At 45.0% G+C, this 24,299-nt stretch overlaps 1 protein-coding gene across 3 annotated transcripts; it reads right to left on the bottom strand.

The window, feature by feature from the left end:
* Positions 1-441: 441 nt before the first annotated feature.
* Zbtb34 (zinc finger and BTB domain containing 34) lies at positions 442-23,426 on the bottom strand. Of its 3 annotated transcripts, none has more exons than XM_005346020.3 (2): positions 23,386-23,426; positions 442-3,811 (listed from the first exon to the last, which is right to left on the bottom strand). In XM_005346020.3, the coding sequence occupies exon 2, from the start codon at positions 3,787-3,789 to the stop codon at positions 2,287-2,289; it is 1,503 nt and encodes a 500-aa protein (XP_005346077.1). In that variant the 5' UTR covers positions 3,790-3,811; positions 23,386-23,426; the 3' UTR covers positions 442-2,286. The 3 variants fall into 3 exon arrangements, with proteins under 3 accessions (XP_005346077.1, XP_026634695.1, XP_026634694.1); XM_026778894.1 differs by lacking the exon at positions 23,386-23,426 and adding an exon at positions 23,034-23,090; XM_026778893.1 differs by lacking the exon at positions 23,386-23,426 and adding an exon at positions 20,312-20,442.
* Positions 23,427-24,299: the final 873 nt, after the last annotated feature.

Genomic DNA, 24,299 nt, shown 5'->3' with positions numbered 1-24,299 from the left:
ATGCTTCAGGGAGAGAACCCCGATTTAGGCAGTCTGACGAGGAGAAGGCATACCGTATACCCGATCAGAAGAGCCGCTCCAGGAGCGGCAGGATTAGTCATCTACAGGAGTTAACACTGAGGTGAGGCGAGCAATTCACATATGAGCAGATCCTGTGTGCTAGGACGGTGCCACTGTGTGCACCGGGGCTGCTACACATGAAGGAAGGGCTGGAATCAAACTTTTTCTCAAATAACCCCCGCCCCCGGCAAAAAAAAAAAAAAAAAAAAGAAAAAAAAAAAAAAAAGCTGGGTGGTGATGGCACACACCTTTATCCCAGCACTCGGGAGGTAGAGGCAGGAGAATCTCTGAATTCGAGGCCAGCCTGGTCTACAGAGCAAGTCCAGGACAGTCAGGGCTACAAAGAGAAACCCTATTTTGAACCTCCCCCACTTCCTGCAAAACAAAACAAAAAACAAAAACCACCAAACAAACTAAACAAAAACACCTCCCCCCAAACCCATCATTCTTGGTATTTTAAGAGCCAAAAAAGCATGGCAAATCAGCAAACATCTATTTTGTATTCCTTAGCTCCTAGCCTCTGAGGTTGGTCCTCAGTTTCTGGGTTTTGCTTGAGTCTGGGTCTCAGAGCCCAGGTACTCAGGCAGAGACTAGAGCGCTGCTGTCTCTGCAGTCAGCCACAAACCTGGCCTGCAAACTGCCTATCAAATTGCCCTCTCTGCCTGAGTTCACAGAACCAGAGCATTTGTGAAGCCTGTTGGTGTGTATGAACCTAAGAGCAAACAGACATTTTCCAAAGCGCTGACCAGACACAACTCAGACATAACCCGTTTGCCAGCACATGCTTTTGAGGTTTCTTTTCAAGCTGTGAACTTGAGAGGAAAGTAAATAAGTCATCACTACTCGTAGGTTTCACATTTTCTAGACGATACTGACCTAAAAGATACTTAACATAAAAATAGCACCACGTGACCAAAAATGGTGAGACATACACACAGATTTGGTGACACACTGAGGATCTTCGATGGTTTTGACATTTTTTTCCTTAAGCAAGAAACACTGAGAGAGTGGAGGAGCCACTGAGGCTCTCATTAGCACACACAATACTAAGACTAGATATATTGCTTGCAATTCCCGTAGAGTACAGCTTTACAAAAAGTACAAATTCCAAGTTCTGCAGCTTCCCTGGGAACTGCATAGAAAAAGTTGTTGTGCACCTGAACTGGCTGTTTGAGGAGAGAGAGAAAAACCAAAAGAAAACAAACGATAAAGCACAACACTACCTGGAGAATTTTGTAGGCAAGTGCTACAAACTCCTGCCCTTAGTGAGAGCACTACTCAGGGTGGAGTGATCTGATTAGTTACCTGGTATGTATGCTTCTACAGTACAGAATGAAGGTAGGTAGATTTGTAGTAAAAACCTTGAAAACCACTGCTCCTTTGGGGTTGGCTAGTATAACACTACACTGTGTAGAAAGGTCAGCACCACAGGTCATCCAGCACAGCTGGGCAACGAACAAAAGTTCCAAATGGTTCCCACTACAGTTGAAGGAGTTTTATGGCATTTGGTTTATGTGTTTGTTATGAAGCAGAGCTATGAACACTGTGATTTGCTTTGCTTGCATTTGGACACAATGATTACTGTATGTGAAAATCTACTGACATTCTTCAGTAAGGAAAACAAAGGGTGGAAACTAACATAGTAGGCGGGGTTGAAACAGAGTCAGACTCTGTTCACATTGTATTAAATTATATATTCCTCTTACATTCACCTCAACCAGAATAAACCCCAATTTGAGAATGTATATATACTATATATATAATAACCACTTTATTATATATATATATAAATTGTCTAACTACCCCTAAAACTAATTTTAAATTAGAAAAGGTTACCCATTTGTATCAGCTGACAGCATCCTAGCCTCTTTCCATTAAAATGCACTGGGGCTAGCACCCACAGTCAAAGAGTGCCTGCCTCTTGGCAGAGAACGTGGGGTCAACCAGTTGGCATAGCTAAATCACTGGCAGAGTTGGGAGAAGCAATCAGCCAAGGAGGAATACTGTCAGTCTGTGTTCTCCCTGGCTCTGTTGCCCTTCATGCTTTGAGCTCCTGGGGGAGGGAAGAGGAGATAAGGGTAAACACAAGTGCCACACCCAGAACCTTCAGAGAAACTACCAAGAAACCAAGAGATTTCCAGATGGGGAAAACCAAAGATTACAACAAAGCAAATCACAACTATGCATTGACTGATGTGCTTTGTTCAGCTCTTTCTCTGTAGCACCTTAGTCAGGCGCATCAGATACTGTGTGGATTTCCATTCGGGAATCTAGAGCCATTTCTGAGACTGACACATCACTTTCAAGTTTCTGTTCCACGTACACATCTGTTCTTTCGGGAGACTCCATGCGACTCCTGACCTCAGTGACACCTGGGTGGTTTTTCCGCAGGTGCTGGTTGAGGGTGCCCTGGAATGGAAAGCACTTCCCACAGACCTCACAGCGGAATGGTTTGTCATCAGTGTGGCCCCGGATGTGGTACTCCAGCTGGTCCTTGCGTGTATACTTCTTCCCACAGAACTTGCACACAAAGGGGGTGATTCCCATATGCAGTCGCATGTGCCTGTCGAGGCTTCCCTTCTGGTTAAAGGACTTCCCACAGTAAATACAGATCAACCTCTCATTGTACGGGTACCAGTAACCCCTTGCACTCCTCTCCCGGGGACTGCTCTCATAACTGGGATTGTTCATCATGGCTTCACTGTCAGATCCTTGCACTGCACCCTGCAGGTCACTGTGCAGGTGAACAGACAGAGCCCGCTTCTGGCGGGCACCACGGCCTCGGAAGCAGCTCAGCATGGACCTGGATGGGCTGGAATTACTCTGACTTCCAAAAGCTTCTGGCATGCTGGAAGGCTGTGAGGCTGCCTGGGAGTAGGGATACGCATGCTGGAGCACAGAGCCATAGGCACCCACATTCACCGCCACAACTTGCTCCCCATCAACCATTTCTGTGTGGTAGCCATCATCACCCAGGGAGGAGCTGTCAGAACAACTGGGCCGCTCAGACTTTTCCATCTTCACTTTTACCTCAGTGATCTGGCTCTCCCTGACTAACAAGTCCCCTTGCTCGTGGTCCCCTTCAATTTGAATCTCGTACTCAGACACGCTGCCACTGCTCCCCCGATCTGAGTGTCCCTCTTCCTGTAAGCGGCTCCGAAGGGCTTTGTTGGGGGTCGTCTCCATCCGGAGATCGCTGCTGACTGGAGGCTGCCGTACCTGAGGGCAATATGGAGGGGAGATCTCAACAGGATTGGCGAAGAAGCTGCCATCTTTCACTCCATTCCGGCTCTCGGGATTCTCTTCAGCACCAATGGTGACAGAGTCAACATCTCCCACACTGATCTTTGAGTGGATGCTCTCCAGGATCTGCGTGCACTTGTCAATGACACACTGCATCTGAAGGAAGCTGGCTGCGGTCAGAAAACTGACAACATCCTTCAACTGCAAGGACATTCTTCCAGTGTAACAGAAGGACAGCAGCTGCTCAAACACGCTGGGGTTCTTAATCACAGATATCGACAAGCCACTCATAGTGCTCAATGCCGAATGGTCCCGGAAATATGGGGAGCTGGCTGCGAGGACAGCTTTGTGGGCTCGGAATGGCTGACCCTGAATGTGGACGATGATGTCACATAGCTTCCCTTGCAGGCGGAGCTCGTTTAGTTGGCTCAGAACAGTGCTGCTGTGCTCAGGCACATCGAACTGAATGAAACTGCTGCTGTCCATTTCTACTGACACGAGGCGTAATCTGCAGAGACAAAGAGCATCCGTAATTCGCCAGAGCTCCTCAGCAAGACAAGCAGCATAAATACGAGCTCACATCAACTCGGCAGCTAGCACTCCTAGGGTCTGCCTGAACATTCCTCCTCTTGCTTAGTTTTCATCTTCCATCTCTCCATCAATTCACCTAAAGCCAAATAAGTGTACAATCAATTAGCCCAGTATCATTCTCGCTCAACACTCAATTTGATCAAAGTAAAACATTGAATGCATAGGAAGGCTGGCTCAGCTGAGGAAAAGTGGTGCCCTTCAAGAAAAATTACTATTCACCTACAGCTGAGGGTCTCTAAAGGGCTCTACAAAAATATTCCACTTCGTATAACACCTGCCTTGTATAATTCTCTATGTATGGTTTATGTCTGTGTATATGTTTATGTACACATCATATGGGCAGGAACACGTGTGAGCATGTTTATAGGGACCAGAGGTCAACAACACTGGCATCTTCCTTTATGTATACAATATTCTGTCTGTGTGTCTGCCTGCAGGCCAGAGGAGGGCAGCAGACCCCATTACAGATGGTTGTGAGCCACCATGTGGTTGCTGGGAATTGAACTCAGGACTTTTGGAAGAGCAGGCAATGTTCTTAACCACTGAGCTATCTCTCCGGCCCCCAATCTTCCTTCTTTTATTGAGAGTAGTCTTCCACTGAGCTCACCAACTGGCAAGTCTTGCTAGCCAACAAGCCCCAGAGCACTGCAATAACAGGCACATGTCCCCAAGTCCAGTTTTAAAATTTTTATTATTATTTGCAGGTAATTTGCAGGTGTACAGGTGTTCTGCCTGACAGTATGACTATGTACCATGTACACTCTGTCCTCAGAGGCCAGAATTGAGTGATAGATCCACTGGGACTGCAGTTATAGATGGTTGTAAGCCACCCTGTGGGTGTTGAAGACCAAATCTGTGCTCTTAACTACAGTTCCAATCTTTTTTTTTTTTAATTTCATTTTATTTATTTATGTCTGAGATGCCACGGTGCCCATGCAGAGACCAGAGAACAACTTTTGGAAGTTGATTCTTTCCCTCACAAGGACTGGGAGATCAAGCCCAGCTCATCAGTGATGGGGGAGAGTCTTCTGTTTTGTGTTAATTTCATTGGTTAAATAAAGAGACTGCCTTGGCCCTTTAATAGGACATAAAATTAGGTAGGCGGAGTAGACAGAACAGAATGCTGGGAGAAAGAAGCTGAGTCAGTCAGTCGCCATGATTCTCCCACTCCAGACAGATGCAGGTTAAGATCTTTCCTGGTAAGCCACCTCGTGGGCTACACAGATTATTAGAAATGGGTTAGCTCAATATGTAAGAGCTAGCCAATAAAAGGCTGGAACTAATGGGCCAGGCAGTGTTTAAAAGAATACAGTTTCTGTGTAATTATTTCGGGTAAAGCTAGCAGGGTGGCGGGAAGCACCCCACCGCTCCTACTACAACACATCAGGCTTTAAGGCAGATGCTGAATTATCTCACTACCCTCCTTGTTCTTGCTACATGGGTGCCAGGGATTGGAACTCAGATCCTCATGCTTGTGTACACTTTATTGAATGAAACAACTCCCCAGCCTCCACTTACATACTTCTAATCAGTAGTTTTTCAAGCATCCAGCAACTCAAACCAGTGAATGGAACAAACTTCTTTCCAGTATAATCGTGATTAGGGCTTTCCCCACATACCTTTGAAGAACAAGAAACGTACAGTTCCTGTCCCTTGCAGGAAAGTGTTATTTCAGGCAAAAGAAAGAAGAGTGATGGGCACATTGCAAGTGGAGGGCCCTCCATGCTATTCATGGTACTAGCATGCCCGGGACACTGTTCCCACCACTCCTGACCTTGAACCTTCAGCACTGAACCACTCAAAACCACTGAAGGAGCTGGTGAGATGGCTCAATGGGTGAAGCTAAGTTCAGTTTCTCAGAACCCCTATGATGGAAGAAGAATCAATTTCCCAAAGCTGTCCTCTAACCTCAAGAGCACTGCGGTATGCATGTGTGTACACACACAGGTAGACAACATGCATGTACATACTAACACACAGCTGCTAAGGTAAACACAAAACTAGAACTAATAATTCTAATTTTATAGCCGGGCAGTGGTGGTGTATGCCTTTAATCCCAGCACTCAGGAAGCAGAAACAGGTGGATTTCTGTGAGTTCGAGGCCAGCCTGGTCTACAAGAGCTAGTTCCAGGTCAGGCTCCAAAACTACTGAGAAACCTTGTCTCGAAACACCAAAATTATAATAATAATAATAATAATAATAATAATAATAATAATAATAATAATAATAATTTGGTTTTGAAATCCAACCAAGAGATATTTTGCTTTCTGAGTCAGGGCCTCACCCCACAGATCAGTCTGGCCTCACACTCAGGCTTGTCCTGAATGCCTGGCTTACAGAAGTACGCCATCACATCTAGCCAACCTATGGAAATGCTCCATACTAAGTACTGAATCGCGAGCAAGAAGGGCCTGAGAGTAAGTCTGCCTGTCTCCGATTCACTTGAGCACTAACTCCCAGACCAGATAGACGGACAAGTGACAAAGCAAACACAGTAAACTGTTAACAGTGCACACAGCAGTCAAGTGGCCACCTGTGAAAACCTGTCAATTTTTCTGCAGCTTGGAAATTTTTCATAATAAAACATTGAGGCTCAGAAAGCATCATCTACAACAAAAAAGTACAAGAGAAATGAGTGCCTTAACAATTTATCTTAAGCAATAAAAAGTGAAAATAAGTGACTCAACTCAGGAGGCTATAAAAACAAAGACAAAAGCAAGCAGAATAATTCACTAGGGTATAACCACCAAAAAAAAAATAAAGCCTATAAAACGAGTCTAAATCTAAGACTCTTGCAGGAAAGGATCAATCAGTTAGTTTGAGTGGATCACATCAGAATTTTCAATCTTGTCAGAATCTGAGCTAAAACATTTATGTCAAAGAGGAATGTTATGCTTCTATTTATCCTAGACTTCTGATTGAAGTCAATTTGAAATCTGCATGAAATGGACATATTTTTAGCATAACATAAATTGGCAGAACTAAATGAAAAAGACACAGAAGTGCCAAGGCACAAACGATCTCCAGGCCGTTCACACTGTTCTAGCCGTGTGTGGAGACACAGAGGCATTTTAGTGCATCTGGCACAAAGCTGACTCCCAGAGACGGGCAACTGAAAGAAGTCTGCTTCAGCTAAGGCACTGCAAGGCCCTCTGCAAATGCCAAGAACAAGGAACACTGGCTAAGGTTTGGACACTGCTAAGATTACTCGTGGCATCAGAAAGTCAGAGAAACTTGCTCAGCCACATTATCATGCCAAAAATTCATCTCAGAAGTAAACACCCCTTCAGAGTAAGAAAACAGCAGTCCGATAAGCAAATAGAGCCCTACTCTAGAAACATAACAAACAGAATCTACTGCAAAGCAATGACATCATCCTTAGAAAGAATCATTGTCTCTTCCCAAAATGTATTCAACATAACATGTGCTAGCCCCAACATCCTTACCTCCTAGGGATTAAAAGACATTAGCATAATAACCCATCTGAAAGGGTTCTGCAGACACCATTCTGTTTAACTCAGCAGTTTGCAAACTCATTTAACTGTGGAACTCTCCTCTCAAGGTATGACATTAGTATTCCAAAGCATCAGTGCTCTGGAGAGCACATTCTGGTAAACACCGGCTAAGGCGTCCCATCAAGGCTTCTAAGACAGACAACACTTTCTACCATCACCATTCTTTCTTCCCCCTTCCCCCTTCCTTTTTTTTTTTTTTTTTTTTTTTTTTTTGTTTTTGTTTTTTTGGTTTATCGTTTCCCTGGGGCTCTGGCGCCTGTCCTGGAACTCTGTTCAGTTTTCCAAGGGCCTCGGCTTTTTCTGCAATTTCATTTTACTCAATTATTGAATTTTTTTTTTTTTTTTTTTTTTAAATATTTTGAGACAGGGTCTCAGTCTCTCTCTGCATAGCCCTGGCTGTCCTCCAATCCATTATGTAGACCAGGTCAGTCTCAAATCCATAGACATCCATTTGTTTCTGCCTCTTGAATACTAGGACTAAAGGTGTGTACCACCACACTTGGCTCTATCATACCCATTCTTTATCTTTCCTTTTTTTTTTTGTTTCTCGAGACAGGGTTTCTCTGTGGTTTTGGAGCCTGTCCTGGAACTAGCTCTTGTAGACCAGGCTGGTCTCGAACTCACAGAGATCCGCCTGCCTCTGCCTCCCGAGTGCTGGGATTAAAGGCGTGCGCCACCACCGCCTGGCTATCTTTCCTTTTTTGTTCTCTCTTTTTTTTTTTTAAAGTTTTTTGAGACAAGGTTACTCTGTATAACAGTTCTAATTGTCCTGTAACTCAGTTTGTAGACCAGGCTGGCCTCAAACTCACAAAGATCAACCTGCCTCTGCCTCACGAATGCTGGGATTGAATGTGTGTGCCACCAAGCCCAGCTGCCATGTTATTCTTAACATTTTTGTATTTGGAAGTGAGCCAAAGCAACAAGGGAAACTGAAGGCATACACAACCATCTAAGAAAGATGGAAGAAAGGCAGTGGTGGCGTTCACCTTTAATCCCAGCACTCGGGAGGCAGAGGCAGGTGGATCTCTGAGTTTGAGGCCAGCCTAGTCTACTACAGAGTAAGTTCCAGGACAGCCAGAACTACACAGAGAAACTCTATCTTGGAAACAAACAAACAAACAAACAAAAAGAGAAACAGAGAGGGAAAAAAAAACCCAAATTACTGGTTACATACAGGTATTGACTATTTAAAACAAAAACCACAAGTGATCACTTGCGATTGTGTCAAAATGAGGGACAACCGGCAACACAGCAGCACGGGGTTATAAGGAATCTGGGGCCATAAATAAAATAGGGCACAAGGAAGAAAAAGGCATTATCTTTTTTTACAGTGTACATGAGAAAGAGAACACACACGTGTGGGAGTCAAAGGACAACTTGTGGCAATCTTTTCTCTTCTTTCACCGTGTGAATTTCAAGTATTGAACTCAGGTCACCAGGCTTGGTAACACATGACTCCCCCCAGTGAGCCATCTCAATGGCCCACTATTTTAATAAGGAGTTTTTATATGGGCAAATGAAGACATATATCTCAGCTGTGAGACAATGCTGTCTTCTTAACTGAATTCATAAATAGAATGCAGGCCATTGGAATTTTTTGTTAAGTTTCTTTTAAAAATGATTTAAAGCCAGCAGGTGGTGGCACACCTTTAATCCCAGCACTTGGGAGGCAGACACAAGTGAGTATCTGTAAAACCAGGCTGGCCTGGTCTACAGAGCTAATTCTAGGACAGCCGTTTCTCAAAAAAAAAATAAAACAAAAAAACACAAAAAGACTTTAAAAAAACGCATCTATCCTAGAACATTGACATTGATGTCCAATAATACAAGCCACATGCGTTTAGTGTTTTCTAGTTACCAGTCCCTAGAGTCCCCAGCACAGTACTAGACACAGCACCCAGAGCTCATGCACTGCTAAGTCTCCACTGCTGTACAGCGCCCCAGCCAACCTAGCAGTTAGACTTGTGAAGTAAAATCAAAAATATTCAATTTAGCGTTACAGAGCCAACATTACCACAAGGCATTTTAAATTTCTCATCATTCCACAACAAATCCTGGCTACACAGAAAAACCTTGTCTTATAAAACCAGAGAGAGAGAAAAAGAGAGAGAGAGAGAGAGAGAGAGAGAGAGAGAGAGAGAGAGAGAGAACAGAAAATCTAAACAGATGGGATGTAACAGGGTTAACAAACTCACTGGTACATACAAGCTGGGAGTCTGCGGTGTGTCGGGCACAAGCGTCCAGGGGAGTGGCACTCCTCTAGCCATCAAAACCGCTAAGACTAGGTCATCTTTACAGTGAGGACATGGTCACAGAGACCATCTGAGCAAACGCTACTGCAAATAAGACCAAAGAGGATGTATAAAGGTTACCAATGATCTCTAGGCCGTAACAGTCCTGCAGAGAAACTGTGCTCACAGAAGGAATTCCATGTGTCAAGAGATACAGCCAGAGAACCAGGAAGGAAGGACGTGCTCGAAGCTCCTGCTTCAGCAGGGACAAGGCACAGGGGAAGAGTAGGGCCACAGAAGCTGCTGGTGTCAGGGAGATCAGTCATTTCAGGGGCTTTTTCAAAGAAGGGGAAAAGGACAATTACTAAACAGAAGTGGCTTGGGGAACTTGATAAACTTTATCGCTAAATCCTTTCCCTGGAGAGAAGGCATGTTGATGTACAAATGTGGAGGTTTAACCAAAGAAATAAAGCTTTTCTATCTTAAAAATGCTTACAAAAGCCAGGTAGTGGTGCACGCCTTTAGTCCCAGCACTCAGGAGCAGAGGCAGAAGAATCTCTGTGAGTTCCAGGCCAGCTGGTCTACAGAGCAAGTTCCAGGACAGCCAGGGTTATACAGAGAACCCTGTCTTGAAAAACCACAAAAAGAAAGAAAGAAAGAAAGGAAGGAAGGAAGGAAGGAAGGAAGGAAGGAAGGAAGGAAGGAAGGAAGAAAGGGGGCAGAAAGGATTATGAAAAGAATTTGCAAAATACAAAATCCATGAGATTCACAAATCAATAAAAGCTGAATATCACAAATAAAAACTCCACAAATATGAACAGATGCTTTTTAAAAACGCTGAAAAAGCATTCGACAAAATTCAACACCCCTTTATGATAAAGGTCTTGGAGAGATTAGGGATACAAGGGTCATACCTAAATATAATAAAAGCTATTTACAGCAAGCCGACAGCTAACATTAAATTAAACGGAGAAAAACTCAAAGCCATCCCACTAAAATCAGGAACACGACAAGGATGTCCACTCTCTCCATACCTCTTCAATATAGTGCTTGAAGTTCTAGCAATAGCAATAAGACAACATAAGGGGATCAAGGGGATTCAAATTGGAAAGGAAGAACTTAAGCTTTCGTTATTTGCAGATGATATGATAGTATACATAAGCGACCCCAAAAACTCTACCAAAGAACTCCTACAGCTGATAAACACCTTTAGTAATGTGGCAGGATACAAGATCAACTCCAAAAAATCAGTTGCCTTCCTATACACTAAGGATAAGGAAGCAGAGAGGGAAATCAGAGAAGCATCACCTTTCACGATAGCCACAAATAGCATAAAATATCTTGGGGTAACTCTGACCAAGGAAGTGAAAGATCTATTTGACAAGAACTTTAAGTCTTTGAAGAAAGAAATTGAAGAGGACACCAGAAAATGGAAGGACCTCCCTTGCTCTTGGATTGGGAGGATCAACATAGTAAAAATGGCAATTCTACCAAAAGCAATCTATAGATTCAATGCAATCCCCATCAAAATCCAATCAAAATTCTTCACAGATCTGGAGAAGACAATAATCAACTTCATATGGAAAAACAAAAAACCCAGGATAGCCAAAACAATCTTATACAATAAAGGATTGTCTGGAGGTATTACCATCCCTGACTTCAAACTCTATTACAGAGCTACAGTAGTGAAAACAGCTTGGTATTGGCATAAAAACAGAGAAGTCGACCAATAGAATTGAATAGAAGACCCTGACTTTAACCCACAAACCTATGAACACCTGATTTTCGATAAAGGAGCTAAAAGTATACAATGGAAAAAAAGAGAGCATCTTCAACAAATTGTGCTGGCAAAACTGGATGTCAATCTGCAGAAGAATGAAAATAGACCCATATCTATCACCATGCACAAAAATCAAGTCCAAATGGATTAAGGACCTCAATATCAGTCCGAACACACTGAACCTGATAGAAGAGAAAGTGGGAAGTACCCTACAATAAAAACAAGGAATAAAAATAGCATTTTAGACATAGTCATTTCATCAGTAACAAAAACAAAATTTAACAAGAGATGCAATCTTTCTCCTAAGAAAGGGTCAGATGTCACCGTCTCACAGCACTGTGTCAGCACAGTGAAGGAAAGGGATGGAGTCCTCACAAAGTCAAGAAAGCTAGGAAAACGGCAAAGCACTTTCAGACAGATGTGAAGCTGAAGGGGCTTCAGAGAGGCCTCCTCTCCAGGCTGCAGGCATAGCAGGGACACAGCAAAGCAGCACACTACAGCGGACACCAGAGGATCCTGTTTTTCTGCAAAAGGGGAAAGGGGGTGCTCTCCTGTTCGGCACAGTGACACTTCCTTCTTCTGCAGCAACAATGTGAAGACTCCTCCCCAGAGCTGCTAACAAGCAACACTCAGTAACAATCTGCAGGCAAGGTGAATTCACAGATAATTTCAGTTTCTAGGAAACTAAGGAGAACAAAAGGTGTAATTTTAAGTTCTATACCCCATGGCCAGAGGATCCAAGTTTGGTTCCCAGCACCCACACGGCAGCTCACAGCTATCTGTAACTGCCAATTCCTGGGGGATCTGATGCCTCCTTTCCCAGGACAGAAAGAGACTTTGTCTGGATGTCAACTTCACCCATGAGCCTCTATTCTTAGGAACAGCAGCTTCCTAATTCTTCCCTGTACAGAATTTCAACAGGCCTACTTTATATTAAGTTTTAAATAAGTTTGTCTTTAAAGTACAACACTTCAGAGCACAGGACAGATATAAAAATAACAAAACCTCCCCACTCTAGTCCCTCTTCTAAAGGAAAAGCACCATTGGGAGTTTTTCAGAGAATGCTGAACATGTACTAGTATGTGTCCAGGTCCTAAGAAATGTAACTAGGTCTGAAGAAATGGCTCAGCAGTTAAGAGCACTGGCTGCTCTAGCAGAGGATCTAAGTCTGGTTCCTAGCACCCACATGGCAGTTCACAGCTATCTGTAACTGCCAATTCCTGGGGGGTCTGATGCCCCCTTCTGGTTTCCTTGGGTGAATGTATGCATTTGATCCACATACAAACAGGCATACATACATAAATTCTTTTAAAGAAAGAAACATAGGCAGGTGATAGTGACACACGCCTTTAATCCCAGCATTCAGGAAGCAGAGGCAAGCAGATCTCTGTGAGTTCGAGGCCAGTCTGATCTACAGAAAGAGTCCCAGGGCAGGCTCCAAAACTACAGAAAAACCATGTCTCAAAAAACCAAAAAAAAAAAAAAAAAAAAAAAAAAAAAAAAAAAAAAAAAAAAAAAAAAAAGAGAGAGAAATATTTAATATACCTTAAATTCTTCCAACTTCATAGCCTCCATGGTCAGCTGTGGCACAATGTCAACTGATGCAAAACCAGGAAGCAAACTAATCAGCCATTACACACAGCATGGTGACATGTTACAGACATCTCAGTTCTTTTGTAACACTTCGCAGAAGAACTGAGAGGTTTTGCATTTCAACCTAAAATGCCAAAGCACCTTCTAAGAGGTAGCAAGTGCCTACCGGTCCCAGACCACAGGGAAAAGCTGCTCCCCACAGCTACCAGCATCAAGCGTTAAACTATTTCACCTTTACTTAACTGGAAGAAGGAAAATGGTACCTCCTTCTTCTGATGTGCCTTGTGATTTTCTATCAATGGGGATGCCATGTTTCTCACACAAAATGGCAATCTGAAGGCAGCCAGTCTCTGAACTGCCTCTTTTTATCCTCTACCCACAGTTGCCTTTTTACTGGATTGTCAGAACTCTTTGTAAATTAAGGAAATTAGCCTCTGTCATTTGTGCTGCACTAAGATTTAATTGCAATCAGTAAATGGCATACTAACTAGGGACTTAAATTATTTCTCTACACTTATAGGAAATACTCACTCAACATCAACTCCTACACATAGCAAACCACAGGGAATGCAAAGACTCACAAAAGTCCCCATCTTGCAGTTTGACGTGGGCTTAATGCAGCTTTCTCCCAGCCCAGGGAGAGATGGGAATCAAATTCATTTTTTATAATGCAGAGATGTGATTTATATTCGTTTTTCATTTAGATTAAGTTTGCAGCTGCTTCAGAAAACAATAATGAATTTGATTATTCCACTCACTAAAAACATTAGGATCAGTGTTCTTTAATTTAGCAGATTAATCATGTCTTCCTAGCACATTAGAATGGGGAAAACCCTAGTTATTTATCCTGTAATATCTTAACTATAAAAACAATCACATATACGCTGGATTTTTTCCTCTGGTGCCATTAATAGCTATTTTGTTTTTGTCTGTGAAAGCTATGCTGTGGTTATGAACATGAAACACTGCTTCCGGGGACACAGGAATAAGCTGAAACTGGCTACTGCTCCATAATGTCTTCCCCATCCTCTTCTGCTCATTCAGCCAGTGGGAAGATAATCTTCCTGCTTTTTCAATGTCACCTGCAGTCACGCCCCTTCACCTTCCCGGGCGTGATCACCAGAAACCACCACTTACTGAATGCTGGGTTCGTGTTAGGCAAAAAACGTCAAGGCTTGCATGCCTCACTTCAAGGAGCCCCCGCACATCCCAATTTTTTAGAGACAAGGAAACCAAGACTCCAAGAGGCTGACTTTCTCAGCACCATTTCCATGGGCCCAGGAGAGGAAGGAAGGTGATAGGGACAAGTGGCAAGCATCTTCATATCACTAAGATACTGAAGGCATTTTAGTAACAGCACAAATGCTCAAAGCGTCCTCTTTCCAGATCAAACTCCCTCCCAGCAGAGCAGTAGGAGACGGGAAGCCAGCCTAGGCTACAAGTGGATCCTTTTTAAAGCAACAAACCTGCACAGGTAAGAGCTAAGATCAGGAAAACGTCAAGATAGGGGTGGTGCTCCGAATAAACCACATGACCTCTTCCCAGACCAGTTTTGATGCCATTGGATCCTCAGGCCCCCTGTCTGGTTTAAGCAAAAAGCCCTCTCTCTATATAAAAGCCTTAATTAGTTAGAAACCACAAAGCTAGGACTCAAGTGACAGCCCTGTGGTGACTCAAGGTGGACATCTCAGAGACCAGATGCCATCAAGACAACACAGGTTCAGACCAAGTTCAACAGAACGCAAAGCAACACTAAAATTGGACTTCAAAGAACAAGAGTAAACTCTGAGCAATGTGTGTATGAAGTGTATGAAGAGGAAGCCACCAACGGCGCTGCTACTGCTGCTGGAGGGAGGGGGGGTGTCTCTAAGTAGCAGGGAGGTCTAATTGAGTGAGTTCAGGGTAGCAGCTCAATTAGGGAGTAGTTTGGGCACACCGAGAGAGGCCACTCACACAGCCTAGTGCTGTGGACATGGCCCCAGGGAGAGAGTGGAGCTAGTCCGTCAACCACCATTCCTCACACAGACCAAAAGAGAAGGGAACAGAAGGCCTAATAGAAGACCAGATGGCAATGGGGTTAGTAAGTAAGGCTACTTGAAAGTTTTGCACAGTCCCACCAGAAAAAGCCCAGGCACACCACTGCACTGTGGATGCTGCACAATGGCTGTGTGAAAGGCAAGATGGCCTGATCCCCTAAACTCAGTTCCAAGGCTTCCCTGCACAGTGAAGTTTTTTTTTATCTGAGGGAGCTCTAGAAGAAAAGGGCACTGGGCAGAAACAGGAAGACAAGGACACAGTCAACCAGAAACTAATAGACATGCTGAGCAAAGTAAGAAGGGACACCAGTGACTAGCCCGTTCGTTCACATGGATGTGAACAAAGGAGGCAAAAAGGCAATGACACTCTTCTGGGGGCTGTCACTGTAGGGCAGGATGAAATGACAGGCCTGGGCGATACAGAACACAGCTCCTGGAGCCTTCAAAGCAGCTGCCTGCTTGCCGGTGTCCTAAAAACGAGTAAGCAGTGCTCAGCTGGCTTTGGCTTTCCCCTGAATACCACCATCAACACTCTTACAATGGTATTTTGAAAAGACTTGTGTATTACCAAAAAATAACTAGTTGGATGAATTCATACACATCAGCTTAGCAGATCTCCCAGGCATGACATCAGTTCCAGAAGCCACAAAGGCACATACAAATGTACAGGACTATATAAAAATATAAGATGAAAAACACACTTCTCTAAAGGTAAAGGGCAGATTGAAGGAAAATGCATAGATTTGATATTGGGCTAATTCTAAATTCTTTAACTTGTTTATCAAATTGGACTGACACAAAAATTTTTTTCCCAAAGAATTGGCAAAGGCTACTTATAGACAGCTAAAAAGAGAAAGACCTAGAAAAGACAAAAACCCACAAAAACAAGTTTTAACTTTATTCATGATTAAAGACATTTGAATTACAAAAGGAAAAAAATTGGTGGGGGCAGTACTGGGAAATTGAACCAGAACTTTGCATGTGGTAGGCATACACTTTAGCACTGAGGCACACCATGATCCAAGATGCCATTCTTTTTTTAAGGTTTATTTAACTTTATTTTATGTGCATTGGTGTGAAGGTGTCAGATCCCTTGCAACTGGATCTTCAGACAGTTGTGAGCTGCCATGCGGGTGCTGGGAATTGAACCCGGGTCCTCTGGAAGAGCAGTCAGTACTCTTAACCACTGAGCCATCACTCCAGCCCCTCAAGACGCCATTTTTAAGCCACTAGAGATGTAAGCAAGCTTTTAAGTGCTGACAAATGTAATAATCCTGAGGATAATTTGGTGATATTTATCAGCACATAAAAGGCTGCTATATAAAAGTAACTGCTAAAAACTGAGTCTAGGGGCTGGAGAGTTAGCACAGCAGGTAAAGGCACCTGCCGCCAAACCTGACGACCCAAGTTGGACCTGGACCCTTGTGACACACTTGGTAGAAGGAAAGAACTGACTCCGACAAGTTGTCCTCCACATGTGCACCACACATAATAAATAAAAAAATTATTTTTAAAAAGAATTTAGAATACAGATACAGTGCTTGCAGAAGTATGTATACACACACGTTACAGAAGTGTATATATACATATATGTTGCAGAAGTGTGTGTGTATATACACATATATATGTGTGTGTGTGTTTGTGTGTGTGTGCATGTAAGAGGGGCATTCACTGTGCTTTTCTTTTCTTTTTTCCTGCTGCAGCCATAAAAGAGGAACAGTCACAAAATAAGACTGTTTTTTAAGAAAAAGCAGGGAGCCGGGCAGCAATGGCGCACACCTTTAATCCCAGCACTCAGGAGGCAGAGGCAGGAGGATCTCTGTGAGTTTGAAGCCAGCCTGATCTACAGAGAGTTCCAGCTATAGCTGTGACACAGAGAAACCCTGTTGAAAAATAAAAAAGCAAAACAAACAAACAACAATAACAACAAAGCAACAGATAGATACACTGTCTATGCTTCAATATGGAAGAAGCTCTACAATGCACTTAAAAGTAGCCAGGTCGCTGGGCACCGGCCTTTTATCCCAGCACTCAGGAAGCAGAGGCAGGCAGATATCTGTGAATTCGAGGCCAGTCTGGTCTACAAGAGCTAGTTCCAGGACAGGCACCAAAGCTACAGAGAAACCCTGTCTCGAAAAAAGACCAAAAACAAACAAACAAACAAACAAACAAAAAGTAGTCAGATCTAGAACAATTTAATCACATGATTTTTTTCCATGCTCATTTCTCAAAAGAATCTATAGTTGACTCATTTTGTTCTTGTTTGTTTGTTTGTTTTCAGAATCTATAGCCCAAGCTGGCTTCAAACTCAAGGCAACCCTCCTATCTCTGCCTCTCAAATACTGGAATTACAGGTGTACACCATCATGCCCAGCCTTACAGCTTTCTCTTCAACAACATAGGGGTTAAAGGTCCTAATGATATCCATGAGTAAATTCTCCAAAAACTTAACCACTAATAACTTGCTAACTGGAAGTCTCACCAGTAACAGTGAACTGGCATACAGTCCTATGTTACAGGAATTATACATGAGAAGCACATAATAACCCCAACAACCGGCATATCCAAGTCACTGGAGCTGGTGAGCATGGCAGAGCACTGGGAGGCAGCTATGGAATCCTAGCAGCAATTTATGCAGCTATAATCTCAGACTGCCTCATTTTGTCTTTTCAAACTGCTTGCCTGGAACTCACCATTTGTAGCAATCCTCCTGTCTGACTCCAGAGATAATCCTACATCTTTGTTTACATTTCGCTAACACGGTTCACGTTAATGCACACATACATGTTGATAAACTAACTTCTTACGGTAGTTAATAACAAATGACAGAATAGTGTACACATGTTTATGCAGTTCAGGCATATCTTTTCCTTATTGTTTTCCATCTTTCTAGGCTATGTGGCCAATATTTAAAAAAATACACATATTAAGTGGACCCACTAAGGGTTTAGGAATTTAACTCAGTGGTAGAACACTTGTCTAGCAAGTGTAAAATACGAGTGGCCTGGGTCCTGATACAAGAAGCACAGCAGAAGTATCATGTGTAGAGACTCGAATATGAGGCTAGAGAAGGAAATGGAATTCCAGGGCAGTCACAATGAACATGAGTCCAGAGGGTTCACAAGGACCGAGGGTGTGGGCTGGCATCCACTCTGGGGCACGAGAGAGACCAGAAGAGGCAAGTGAAGCTTAGGTTGTCCAATGGGCAGTAAGAAGTATGGTGTGGGAGAGACTAGGGTTTGACCAACACTTTAATAACTATAGAGAGGATGTGGCATTACAGAGGCAGAAAAGAAAATAATAAACTAAGGTAAGAACTAGAAGAGTAGAGAACCAAAGGATGCACTTGTCCCTCAGGAAAGAGGCCCTCTACTATAGCAGTAGCAGGTCAGAGTCAACAAACCTGATCCTCTCCTAAACGCCACTCCCACTGAGTTGGCCAAAAGTACAACCCAGCACCATGTCTACCTAATACTGTAGCATCCTGTACACTACAACCTGTGCCACAGAGAGCCACAAAGGATGCCTCAATGTCACCTGGACAGAACAGCAGTGGTCCTAAAGTCCCCTCCACCGTAAGCATGGGCTAAAGCCTCAGAAAGAGCTTCCCATGACAACCAGAACAAAAGCACAAACCAGGCAATGGGAATTGTCTCACACACTGATAAGCTCTTAGGCAGGGACCTCACAAGAGGCTCTCAGTGTGGGTCAGCTCATGCATCCTAAACTCAAGACCTCTGGACTGCCAGCACAGCTGTACCCTCAGCCCTCAAAATGTCCTGCTAAAGACCCTGGAGGTGCAGGACAGACAGGCAGGAGGCAAAATCCCATCTCACTTGGAAACACTGCAGCTTCATCACATGCTTTAAAAATGCCCAGTTACACTTTCAAGAAAAGAAAGGAAGGTGACAAATTTGGCTGGGCTTAAGGTACTAGAAAGGACCATTCTTGGTCAGGATGCTTGTGATGCCAAACCCAGGTTTGCAGCAGCTGATGAGCAGCAGGGCTGCAGGAAGCATTGTGATGCTGATGGAACTCAATGCAAGGGGAAAAAACAGGGAGGAAATGGCATTCTGTGATGGATATTCATGAAGGGCGCTTCCTAATTTAAAGGAAAACAAGTTTAGAGTTCTTACTGCATTAATTCATGTGAGAGAACATTTTTATCCGAACTGTTACATTTCTGAGCAAGGCGCTAACACTCTCCAGGTCTGCCCAGATACACTAATTTGGGGAGGGTGTGATTTGTCTTAGTCAATGCAAAACATTGGAAGCTGCTTCTGAGCTTTCCAAGCAGAAAAGGAATGGCCGCTTTAACCACACCAGCAACAAGGAAGACTGGCTTCTCTCAGCTCCTGCTGTGCACACTATGCAGAGAAAGCTCTTCCTGGCAACAGACACAGATGTTGCAACCATCCCCACTGTACAGACGAGGAGACAAGGAACTTTCCTGGGGTACTCGGCTAATGACTGATCCAGCCAGGAACTGAAAGCACATGTCAGTCTCCAGAGCAAAACTATAGCTCTCAGAAGAAAGCAGACTTTAACTAGGCATCTGGCTGAGATGTGTAGCTTTTCTTGGTGATAATCCTCCTGACCAACTTCAAGTGGAGACAAATTCCACTACAAAGTCAGGCGGTCTGATATGGTGGTAAGGGGCCATAATGTCAAACTGCTCAGACACTTCAAATGGTTTTCAACAGGGCTGGAGAGATGGCTCAGCAGTTACGAGCACTGGCTGCTCTTCCAGAGACCCTGAGTTCAATTCCCAGCACCCACACGGCAGCTCACAACTGTCTGTAACTCCAGTTTCAGGAGACCTGACACCTTTACAGCAATGCACATAAAATAAAGTTAAATAAATTTTTAAAAATCTTAAAAATTGTTTTCAAAATCTGTTCATTGTTTTTATTCTGCCAGAAAAGCAGGCCCTAGAGTGTTTTTAAAATCTCTGCATTTTTTTTCTAAAGTTAGAGTCTTGCTATGTTACCCAGGTTAGATTCAAACTCCTGGGTTCAGTGATCCTCCTGTCTCAGCCTCACCAATAATGCACTGAAGATTTAGACCACTGTTCCTGGATGATGTCTCCCATCTGAATCATGAGCTGAAAAGATCTGTTCCGTGCAGGAGTGAGCTTTCTTAAGGCAAGACCTCAATATAAACTAAGGCACAGCAGCTTATTTACCCATGGCTGGCTTTCCAGGAGATCTAGAGAATACACACGTTCCACCTCTTATAACAAATGGATTAGAAAGGCTCACCTTGAATTGCATTCTTCCAGGGTGCTTTCCATGCCAGCAACATCAACAGAAAATAACCATTAGAAGCTTAACTGCGCTCAGTTGGTGACCTTCACTAAGCTAAATTCAGCAGTTTGTCAGCTACAAAACATTAAATGGACACAATTAAGAAGTTGAAAGCATGAAACAGAATTTCAAGATACATGAAAATCAGTGGAAATATAAATGACAGGACTCTAGGTTCACAATATCTGACATTCTTGCTTCATCTGGAAGGCAGAACAGAGACATGTATATCGGCTAGACAAAGCTTGGCAGCCCATCCTTCCTCCACTCCAATACACCACACCTAATCATAATAAAATGTCTTCAGCAGTTCCTAAATTTTGCTACTGCCTTTGTGTGCCATCATCATTAAAAATCCACAGAGGCTGTGGAGAGGACCTCAGTTTCTAAAGTGCTTACGCATGAGGGCCTGAGTCTGGATTCTCAGCACCCATGTAAAAATGTCACACACACTGGAGAGGGCTTGCTGGCCAACCAGTCTGACTGAACAGCCAGTTCCAGACACGGTGAGAGACTCTGTCTCAAAAAAATAAGATGGAGAAGGGGAGAGCAGTGGAAAGGAACACTCGGCACTTGACCTGGGCACTGGTGCACACACATACAGATGCACATGAATGAACATATACACCTGTATCGACCCCACAACACAGACTTTTTGACACATTACAAGTAAAAAAAAGTAGGCTCAAACTGGAGGTGGAACTCAGTGGTACAGTGGTAGTGCTTTTTTGCCTAGTATGTGTGAGGCCCTGGGCTAACTCTTCAGCACCAAAAAAGAAAAAAAAAAGAGCAGAAGAAATAATGGGCTCAGAGAACAGGACAAATCACTCAGCTTCACAGTTATTGAGTGACTGCGCTGAGAGCCAAATCCAGGCCTGATCCCAGACCCAACTTTCTTTCCCCACAACCTTAGACTCAAGAATTACAGATACTTTTTTTCTTTCCTTGGGATCGGAAGGAACACTAATGTTTCACAGAATTTTTTCTGTGCTTTCTGCGTCTGAGAATAAAACTGAAAGCATCCACCTGGAACTGCAACATTAAATACCAGTAGTAGAGGACAGAGAAGGCTAATAACCAAATGGCTTCTCCTTGGAAAAAAACATTGTTCACCAACAAAAATCAGGAACTATTTGAGACCCTTTTATCAAGATTCCAGCTCCAGCATCAGGAGGCAGAAGAGTCTGAAAGAAGCGGTAACAAGCAGTGTCTTCAAACAATTGCTCCAGCCGGGCCAGGACAACCAACAACCAAGGAAACTTGCTGCAGAGTCCCGGTGCCACAAAGGCATGGGGGTAGGGCAGTGAGGGAACACCCATTGGAGGAAGTCTATCTTCAGCAGGGGCTTGAAGGAAGTGAAATGGAGAACGTGCTCAGGGGACTGGAACAACAGCCTTAGAAGCAGTCAGAACATGGACAACTTGGAGAAGCAAAGGCCAGGAAAAAGTCAGGTTTAGGTGAGAGGAATGAAGCCAAACCTAAAAGACCCTTGACCGGAGATGGAGGAACAGTAAAGGCTGACACCACAAAGCAGGCAGAATACTATTCTGCTTTGAACAGTGGTCTAACTGCCGTGGCCCCCCTAAGCTCACCTCCTGCCCTCTAGCCTCCTTCCTTCCACCTTCTGCACAGCACCGCCCCCCCCCACTCCCGTTGCTAGAATACGCCTGTCTCTAGAACAGTTTTAACTTTGGCCTAGTGTTCGAGATCTTTCAGGAACCAAGCCTAATCAATAGTTCCTCTTACTCCTCTCCCATCTTGGCCTTCGGCTAGGAGGCTGGTCTAGTCACTAACTCCACAGGATCCTTCCCCCCCCCCCAATCTGAATCCTACTTGTCCTTTGCCACCCTTTCACTAAGCCCCACCACCACCACTACCTCTACCTCTCTATAGCACACAACCTTGTCTCATGGGCAATGTCTGAACACCCAGTGTAAAAGCCTTGGTTGGAGATTAGTGTTTCGACTCCTTTCGTCCACTACTCAACAGCATTTTGACATTTACTAAACAAGCAAGCACTCAAGCACTCAACTATTTTTCTACTTCCTATACTAAGTTTGGCGTTAGCATAAAGGAAGGATGGGGGAGGGTGAAACCTCTGGAGTCAGAGACCAGCTAAGAAGCTGTTGCAATAATCCAGATGTGAAGCAAAAGCAGCCTAGACTAAGGAACAAAGAGAAAATGGGCAAACACAAACAGCAAAATGCTTGCATGCAAAATGCTCCACAGGAAAACTATGGACGACAGCAAGGAATGACGAAGGCTCAGTAAAGCTATTTCCAAGAAAACACTTCTGCGAATCATTTTAAACCTCCCTGAGACAAAGTGCACGAAGGGGTTAAAAAGTCTACATCTGGAACGTTAAAAAAAAATGTCTTCAGTAAAACTGCCCCGCATGCTGAACCAGGCACAGACCTTGCAATGTCAGATATTCACAGCATGACGGGTCTGTAGGGAGTTCACCTAAACTCTCAATTCTCACGTGGAGGAACGTCCGGCGTGGAAGAGACGTGCTGAAAACCTAAAGGTGGTGCGTCCCAGATCTGAGTAGCCCCAAAGCAGTCACTTCGCCTAGACAAGCAGTGTTTTACACGCCCCCTCCCCAGTCCGTCCTCAGCTCCGCCGGAGTGACCACGGAGACCACCCCGGCCAAGCTTGGCACGCGTCGCCTGTTTACCTGGCGCAAGGCGGTGGCCCGAGGCAGCAGTTCCAGGGCAGCCTCCCGCTGACGCCCCCAGGCCGGGCCTGGCTCTCCGGGGGCCACGGTCACTCGGACTCCTCGGTACAGGAAGGAGAGCGAGGCGCCCAGGAGAGAAGGCTGCAGGGCTGCAGGGCAGCCGCCCCGACTCACCCCTCGGAGCCAAGCGCCTGGCCTCTGGCAGGTGCCCGGGCCTCTGGACCGCGCCCGGCCGGCCCCCGCACTGACCAGACAGCGTCTCGCCCGCCCCGCCTCACCCACGAGGAGCCGGACAGCCGCTCCACCGGCCGTCCCGGCCCTGCCGCCTCCGCCCGCGAACCGCCAGCCTCACCTGGGCCGCGCGCCGCGTTCACATCGCCCGCCCGCGGCGCCCCCTCCGCCGCCGCCGCCGGCGCCAGGCCCTTCCCCGCCGCTCCCGCTGCCGCCCCTGCCCGCGCCCCCCGCCCCCGGAAGCGCTTCCAAGCCCCGCCCCCTAGGCTCCCGCGCTTCCGGGGAGGCACGGAGCCGGGCGGTTGTCGCTCGGCTGAGTCTCTTCGCGGCGGAATTCTGGATACCGGGCGGAGCCGCGGACGAAGAGTGGACAGGCGGGCGGCTGAGCTGCAGCCCGGCTCTGGAGCCCGCCCGTAGTCCCGACTCTGCGGCCCGTGGCCTTCCGCCCGCCTTCTCGGTGCCCCCTGCTGGCCAGAGCCGGACTCGGTCGTGCGCTCCCGGACCCTAAACCTACAGAAGGCTCACACCTGCGGCGCCTTCCTCACACATTTTAATTCTTCTATTTTTATTCATTTGGGGTTTTGTTTTGATACAAGGTTTCAAAAACAGAATTCCCCTCGGTAGCGGAGGCTGACCTTGAACTCACAGAGATTCTCTAGGGTTAGGCTTACAGGAATGGGCCGGGCGGTGGTGGCGCACGCCTTTAATCCCAGCACTCGGAAGGCAGAGGCAGGCGGATCTCTGTGAGTTCGAGACCAGCCTGGTCTACAGAGCTAGTTCCAGGACAGGCTCCAAAGCCACTATGCCCAGCTTCCTGGGCAGGTTTTCTCTGCTGCAAAAAAAGCAAACAAAAAAACAACTACCTGACCCTAAAACAAGAGTCCACGGTACTGGAGAAATGGCTCAGCAGTTGAGAGCGCTGACTACTCGGGTGCAATTCCCAGCACCCACATGGCAGCTCACACCTGTGATCCAACGTCCTTCTCATGGTCTCAGACACCAAGCACGGTGCACAAATACACATGGCCGGGAAAC

The sequence above is a fragment of the Microtus ochrogaster genome, chromosome 4 (assembly GCF_000317375.1).
Source record: "Microtus ochrogaster isolate Prairie Vole_2 chromosome 4, MicOch1.0, whole genome shotgun sequence".
In the NCBI taxonomy this organism is placed as follows: domain Eukaryota; kingdom Metazoa; phylum Chordata; class Mammalia; order Rodentia; family Cricetidae; genus Microtus; species Microtus ochrogaster.
The sequence above is the reverse complement of the archived record's forward strand: the minus strand, read 5'-3'. Positions and strand labels throughout refer to the sequence as shown.